This window comes from Cryptotermes secundus, unplaced genomic scaffold (genome assembly GCF_002891405.2).
Source record: "Cryptotermes secundus unplaced genomic scaffold, Csec_1.0 scaffold1242, whole genome shotgun sequence".
Classification (NCBI taxonomy): Eukaryota; Metazoa; Arthropoda; class Insecta; order Blattodea; family Kalotermitidae; genus Cryptotermes; species Cryptotermes secundus.
This window is the reverse complement of record NW_019739237.1, coordinates 93113-101491: the sequence shown is the minus strand read 5'-3', so window position 1 is coordinate 101491 and position 8379 is coordinate 93113. Positions and strand designations below refer to the sequence as shown.

Genomic DNA, 8379 nt, shown 5'->3' with positions numbered 1-8379 from the left:
CGACACTTCAAAATTTGGTGAAAATGCGACACAGCATTATCATTAAATAAATTTGTAGGGCGCATAGCCACTGCCTTATTAGGGTGATGCTTCTCAATGTACAATGCAACAGTTTCCCATGCTTTCAGCATTTCTCTTATTGCGAGAGAAGATTGTTGCTTTGCTGTTATCTCCTCCTCCTCCTCTGACAAACTCTCCTCCACAACTTCTTGCTGTGAAACACAATGCAATTCCAAATCGTGCAAATCGTTGATGTAGACCGATTGTATGTGCGTGCTAGATCAGCCACGCTCACACCTCGTTCTCGCTTTTCAATGATTTTACGTTTCATTTCTATGGTTATTTTTATTCTCTTATGTCTGTCTTTTTGCGGCTTTTCCTTCGGGGACATTTTTGCAAGGGTTATTAAACTTTGCACCAAAAAAAATCACAAATAATATGTCTGAACACAAGTTTGGAAAAATGTGTGATCACAAGCAACACTAAGATGCTAGCAGAACGTGTGCTAAACACAGACTGATGTAGCAAGCGCACAATCCGGGACTTCCCCTCTCGTCACTCGTTAAGCTAGCCATTTTTTTACAATTTGTTTTGCTAGTTATGTGAATTACTCGTTATGAGAGGTGCTCGTTAAGTGAGGTTCCACTTATTAATAAATCAACACTCTAATATATGAACTATGCCATACTACAGCTCAGATGGTTACTGGCAAGCTTTTCATCCTAAAGGCCTGCTTTCAATCCTAGGCCAGTAGACATAGGATTTGTGGTGGAAGAAGTAACACTGGGGCAGGCTTTCTCTGAGTATGCCAGTTTCTCCCTACCAGTTACCATTCCACCAATGGTCCATTCTCTCATCTGTCAACTTGGGCTGGTACAATGGACCCATCTGCAGCCCAAGTGCCGAGGGACTCAGTCTCATCCCACCTCAATAATGACAACAATAATGGCAGCTACCCCTGTAAAGGGCTGTGAAGGCCCATCAGTCCAGCAATGGCAGTGAAGCTGTCAGCCTTACATGCCAGCCCTTACCACCGAGCAAGATTCCTGGTACTCATTTCTGTTAGAAGCTGAGTTGACCCCAGGGCCATACTACAGCCAGAAGGATTAGGTAAACTGAAGAAATACAATGACCTCATCAGGAATCAAACCCATGACCTTCTGGCTTGTAGCACAGTGCCTCAACCAACGACATTACCCTGTGCCCTGGCAGCAGCGGTGGTGATGACAATTTGTGAGCCAACTTGCACAGTATACTTGAGATGTAAATACTGGTCTGTATAAATTATGAAGTCTTGTGGTTAACACACCATGTCGACATTACTGAAGAACACGGAGCCTGATCAAAGTCAACCTTGAAGGAGCACAGAGCAATTTCCTCTGAAACATTAGTAAGTCCTCACCATTTCCTCCGATTCACTAGAAATTACCATTCTGACATGATGCAAAGCTCAGAGAAGATTTCCTACATAGGTGTATTATTGCCATGGTCTTACGTTACACATCTCCCGCACAAGAGCCTTCTCTCCAGCATCCAGATCTGCAGCTACCATATCAAGGTCTGGACCAGTTGCTCCCAGAGACTCCAGGCCACCAGAACAACTGTCATGTACCCCTGGACCTCTTTCTAGCTGCTCACGAACTTCAAGCACCTGCAATGCCTGCACTACCGCTTCAGGGCGTGAACCACCACAGCTCTACAAACAGATGTGTTACAGCAAGGGTAAAGCTCTTCCTAGACTTAATTAATTATGCACCATACCACAGAGACGTAGGAGGACTGAACCTCTGCACTAGATGGAGGTAAGCGGTCAGCTTCATGCCACGGACATTTTGTCCCAGGGAGACAGCCATCAGTACACACTGTCACACTGTATAGGAGGCAGGGCGAGGCCCAGAGCCAGTCTGGACATCATGGACAAAAGAAAAATCACTTTCCCCTACCAGGAACCGAACCCCTACTCCTTAGTTGTCCGGCCCACAGCCTAGTCACTATACCAACTGGGCTATCCTGGCCACATGGGTAAAGTAAATGACTATAGCAATTTTTCATTCCAACTAATTACCCGACTACATGATACAAGGTACAGAGCCAGGATAGCACAGTCAGTATAACGACTGGCTATGGGCTGGATGACCAAAGTGTCGGAATTTGAGTCCTGGTGGGGGCAAGAGTTTTCACTTCTCCATGCCATCCAGATCAGCTTTGCAGCTCACCAAGCCTCCTATCCAATGGGTACCGGGGGCTCTTTCCCTGTGGGTAAAGCGACCGGAGTGTGAGGCTTACCACTTACCTCCAGCTAGTGCCGAGGTCATGAATAAGTCTATATATTCATTCCCCCATATGTCATCACGTCATAGTGCTTAATTAGTTAAGAACAGGTACAACTTTACCTTTACATCTGATGACCAAGATATGTCCTATGTGAAATCAGAGATTCTCATGGTGCCTACAAAAATTACTGTCATCTGAGATGTGACCTGTGTAGTCTGGTAGACTGTTACCAATGTTTTGGTGGAATATGCTGCCTCTATCTTCAGAGCAGGTAAAAGAAGTAGCATGTTATTCCAAAATGCTGGCAACAATTATCAGACTACACAACATATCATACAAGAGGATATTGTGCCTCTAAAATATGATACTTCATTGACAGATAAGGGCACACATTATTACACCACCATTCAAAAGTTACCAGATTCTATTTTCAACACATAAAGGAAACCAAGCTGCTATACCAGATATGTCACTGAACACACAAGACTATTCTGTAAGGATGCATAGTGAAGGTATAGTGTGCCATTAAAGGTGTTTAGAGAAACAACCTTCATATAACATTTCATCTCGTCTCTTACATCATTTTCCCAGTTCCCACTGGAGCTGTTTGGCCCTGGTACTTGGCCCAACTTTTGCTGCAATGCCAATTTTTCCTCTTCGAGCTGTTTCACTCTCTGTTCCAAACTGCGCACATAATGCATCACTTGATCTGTAAAACAGCAATAAAATAAAGTAAGCCCTCCAAAATCTTATACTTAACCAGAACAATTTTTTTAAATCCCAAATAGAAGCTTCAATAATGGGTATAGTGATTTAAACGACACCATGAATAGTTTGCTATTAGAAAAATCTTACCTACTGAAAAGTTTTAAAAAACACAGTATGTTACAGTTTAATGCAGATACAGGAGTTAATAATGTAACTTGAGAAAAGGTCTAATGATACAATGAAACAAGATTAATATCAGAATAATGCAATATAACAACATATTTAGCACATGAAAGAAATGAATTGGTAAAGCAAATGAATGTCTCTATTTCAAACTAGGAAGAGTAACGAAAATAAAGCTGTCCCTACTCTTACATGAACATCACACCATTAATACGTATGTATGTGGGAGCAGAGATATAGCTCCATGTATTCTTAATCTTGGAATCAGACAGAATTATGTGCTTATATTCACGACTCTGGAAACTTTAACTGTAGGGAAAAAATACGAGTACCCACTGGACAGGAGAGGATGAGTGGACCCCAGAGCCAGTTTGGACACTGTGGAGAAAAGAAATACCTCACCCTGCCAAGAATCAGAACAATTCCTCAATTATCCAGCCCATAGCTTAATTGTTACAATAGGCATTTTTGTGCCCTATTCTGATGCTGTCCATGTGTTTCTTCTATTCTTCGGCACCAATCATTTGATTTTACAGATCTCTATGACTACTATAGTACAGTACAGTGGAGCACAGGCACTATTCGATAGTCACATATTACCTATTCCTATTCGAGACTGTGTCAATTTACTATTAAATTACAGACCTCTGGGAACATGAGGTAGAGTAGTTGGTTGAGGTACTATTCTACTAGCTGGAAGGTTGCAGGTTTGATTCCTGATGAGATCACTGGAATTTTCAATTGACCTAAACCTTACAGCCACAGTATGGCACAACTGGCTACAGGCTGGATGACTGACGGGTCAGAGTTTGAGTCCCAATAGGTCAAGAATTTTCTATTCTCTAAATCGTCCAGATCAGTTCTGGGGTCCACCCAACCTCCTACCCAATGGGTACTGTGGGTTCTTTCCCCAGGGATAACATGGCCAGGGTGGGAAGCTGACCACTCAACTCCAACTAGTGCTGAGGTCAAGAAAATGTGGATCTATACATCCATTCCCCATATGCCTTCATGGCGTGGTGCTTAATTAGTTATGCCAAGGGACAACTTTACCTTAACTTTTTACTATTCATAATTACAAAATATTTAGTTTTACAGTAACGTAACGACTGCGGTACAAAAATGGTACCATTGAACACTGTACGCTGACGCTGAATGCTCTCCTCTAACAGACGTTCTCTGCTCTCCGTACGACGAGGATTTGCTGCAGCAAACTGTGCAGGTAATGGTGGCTCATCTGCATTGGTACTGGAACTACTACCATCACCATCGTCTCTTGTGCCAGGTCGCAAGCCACTACCGCATGAGGGACATACAGCACTCTGATTCCTCTCTTCATCCAAATACAAGCACAGTTCCTGACAAAAAACCGTAATAACATCACACTCATGAAATCTGAGAGGTAGACAGGTCATTACAATACACAAGTTCTTTATTGCTACAGAGGCTTAATGACTTAATGTCGGAGAACACAGTGTTAACTATTCCATCTGAAGTTCAAACCTTTGCCATGGCACAATTAGACCACTATATTTCTATATCCTTCACACAATATCATTTTTTGTGATTTATTTAACAGCGTTTTCTCAGTACCATTACTATATACAGTATCTGACACAATGTTAAATTGTAGCAGGGGAGACTTAATTCTGTTATATTCCACTGCAATGTTGTTAGCGTAGTTTGTTGAGGCATTATGCTACAAGCTCGAAGTTCATGGGTTTGAATCCTGTTGAAGTGGATTTTTTTTTCAATTTACCTAATCCTTCCAGCTTCATTATAGCCCCGGGGTCAAGTCAGCCTCTAACAGAAATGAGTACCAGGAATCTTCCTTGGGAGCAAAGGGCAGCTGGCCCGTAAGATTGACAACCTTACCACCATCTGTGAGCCGACTGTCTAGAGAAAATGTGGGAGCCTCAACGTCTCACAACCGTATGGGCCTGCACAGCCTGTTACAAGGATGGCTTTACCTTGTTTTTTAACTTTTTCTACTGCATTGTTTCTGAACCAGTGCCTCACAGTGATCTACATTACATTAAATTTATTTTACCATGGCTAGAAAGTTTCTATCTGCAATATAGTCTACAATATTGACAGTATCCCTAAACAGAACTATTTAAAACAACTGGGGAATCTGATGAAGTTTGATTTCAACTTCATATCAAATATGATGCAGTTTCTTGCTTAGTTCCTCGGTATGTCAAGAATTCCATACATTTAATGAAACTGCGGGATTACTACATTTACAATAGCTGCTATTGGAACTTATCCTGAACCACTTGAATCCAATCCAACAAAAATATTCCCTTTAAGGGAAATTTTAATATTACCCTTCTCATTTGAGCATATAAAAATTTCCAACCAAAATTTTGTATACAGTCATATCCCCAGGTGTGGTCAATAAGTTAGAGTGCAGCTTACCAGTACTAAATTTAATCAAAATCCATTCAGTAGTTTAGGATATTACACACGTGACTGAGTGGGCAGCCTGATATGACCTCCTTATTTATATTTATTTGATGCATGACATGTTCAAGTTGTGGATGCTGACAGCACTATGGCATTCTAAAAATATAAGGTTCAAATCAAACTGCAGAACTCATATTTTTAAATTCTCAGACACATGGTATAAACCACTGCAAATATTTGCGCCAATATATCTAACTAGCTGTGAAGATACTGAAGTTCAATGTAATATGTTTTACTGATATTTATCAGACTTTTTAAGTCAATATTCTTTTTACCTTATGGCCTACTATGAAGACCTACTTTCACTAAGAGAATCTTGGCTATACTATAAAATCAACTACCCATCTGGAAAGTATCAAATATAACACCTTTAGTTCCAGATTGTCCTTTATGAGTTCTTGTTGCTTGTTGTCCAGTTCCCGCAGTTTGTTCTGATATGCAGACACTTCCTGTCGCATCACACTTGCAGTATACCGCCCAAATCGCTGCCACTCTCGTGCCAGTTTGCGTCCTTTCTGCCTATCATCATCCAGGAAGCAGCAGAGATCCCTTAGTTCCTGATTATCATCCCCAAGTCGCTGATTTGCCTCTTTTAACATTCTGATCTCACTAACATAACTCTGCATTCGCCTTGCCGCCTCCCTTGCAGCCTGGCCCTGTTCCGACGAAACTCTTGCAGTGTCACTTTCAGCCTTACGAACAAACTTCAACATTTCGACAGATCCTAACCTCAACAACTCGTCGTCACCAAGTCTTTGCGGAAGGCCAACAGTGGGATTAGGTCGTCGCTGTGCAGGAGGCTGAATTACGGATGGGGGAGCAGGATACTGGGGAGGTCCTGGATATACAAGTTTATTGGAATCCCCGTTCGCCACTGGCGGTGGCGGTGGTGGTGGATAGTACTTCCCAATCTCAGGCTGAAATGGTTTTACTCCATCTACATTGGGAACTTGAACAGAGTAACTTTTACCATCTTTTAAAACTGGTGCTGAAACAAAGGGTAGAGGGTGTGACTGTGAAGAAGCTGGATAGTGTTTTAGAATTCCCGGGCCACTTGATACTTGTGGTGGAGGCTGGTACCGAGGTGGGGCAACCCCAGGTTCTGTGGCTTTGTTGATGTATGACTGCTGTTTCTTATTTGACATGATCAGGTCCTTGGCAATGTCGACACACGACTCAGCTTTAAAGTTTCATCTCATTACACCAAACCAGATCTTAAGAGAAATCAAATAAAGTCCGCTATAAAAAGCTTCAAAGGAGCACCTAAAAATTAAATATAACTCGCTACGGAAAGCTTGCTATTCTAAACAATGAAGGCACTGAAAAATATAATAACTGGGTCAATATCAAAAAGTGGCACGCGACCTTCTTCCATGAGGAACTCAGTTGTCAATGTTTCCAGTTCGCACCACTTCACGTTTTAAGTCACACGGAAATACACAACCCCTTCAAACATGCAAGCCATACATGTAAATTTCATTTTAACATCAGTATTCTCTGCGTACATCGAAATTCACCGCTAACTTTCAGACATGCGACCAATTTCTACGCAACACGGATATGCACCTTCTACCTGATTTATACCAACATGGCGACAACAGTCAGTCTAGTGCTCTGGTGGACATTTCCGTCACAAACCATGGTATGTAGATCAAAGCGGGTATTTCAAAGGATTATGTGAAAAGGATGGCGAAGTACGTAGTTCATAATGGAGGTGTAACTCCACCATTCTTATCCTCAGCACTAGACGATGGTGAGCTGTCAGTTTCACGCCCCTGTCGCTTTATCCCAGAGGAAAAAGCCCCCTTCCCATTCTCTAGCAGGCTGGATGGGCCTCACTGCACATTATGGAAAAAGAGAAAAAAATCTTTCCCGGACTCCTTGGTCGCCCAACCCGTAGCCTAGTCACTATAATGAGCTATCTCGGCTTCATATTCTACTCCCCTCCTTCATTATTTTATATTCAACTCAGTGTCCAAATTGTCTGAAATATTAAACAAACAAAAAAACTATACCTATAATGATATTCAACCAACAGAAGATGGAGGTACAGCGAATTCCCAAAGAGACTCCAAAAACACAACAATGTTGACTATAATGTAAAGGAGAAGCAGAAAGGGGAGAAGGAAAAACGAATTAGATGGAATAAGAACCGAAGGAGAATTTAAAAAGATGATGATGATGATGATAATGCTACAGGTGAAGAAGAAAAGGTGAATGATAGAGAAGCTGAAAGGAAGAGGATGGAAGAGATGAATATGAAAGAGGAAGAGGAGGGATGAGAAAGAATATGGAGGAGAAAAAGCAGAGAGTAAGGAAGAAATGAATGATAAGCTAAAGAAAAAGAAGAGACAAAAAGGTGGCAAAAACAACACAGTATCAAGAAAGTCGTCTTCTGGGTTTAGACGCCGTGTATTCTTCGTTTTGCCTAAACCCAGAAGACGACTTTCTTCATAGTCATCGCCGTGAAAACCTCAAAACTTAAACTAACACAGCATCACTTTGCTAAATACTGACCTCTACCTGACATGTCAGCAATGGGGCCTACTGAGATGCATTTGTTACACCAAACTTTCCATATTAAACATAAATCCAGACTAGACAGGTCATGCTTCTGAGGAAGGTATCCTTTGTGTAGCATGAAAAGGTTAAAAGGATGGAGAGAAGTAATAAACAGCTTTAGATTAATTTTATTTATCTTTAATCAAGAAAGTCTGCCAAATTCTGGCACTTTAAAATGCCATA

General features: G+C 41.5%; 1 protein-coding gene across 1 annotated transcript in view; it reads right to left on the bottom strand.

The window, feature by feature from the left end:
- The window catches only part of LOC111871839 (coiled-coil domain-containing protein 85C), an 8754-nt gene extending 1534 nt beyond the window's left edge, over nt 1–7220 (bottom strand). The window contains exons 1-4 of the mRNA XM_023865207.2: nt 6003–7220; nt 4295–4523; nt 2853–2983; nt 1496–1696 (exon numbers count right to left, since the gene is read on the bottom strand). Coding sequence (XP_023720975.1) covers nt 1496–1696; nt 2853–2983; nt 4295–4523; nt 6003–6779 — 1338 coding nt within the window. The 5' untranslated portion in view covers nt 6780–7220. The remainder of the gene's footprint in view (nt 1–1495; nt 1697–2852; nt 2984–4294; nt 4524–6002) is intronic.
- Between the last annotated feature and the right edge of the window lie 1159 nt (nt 7221–8379).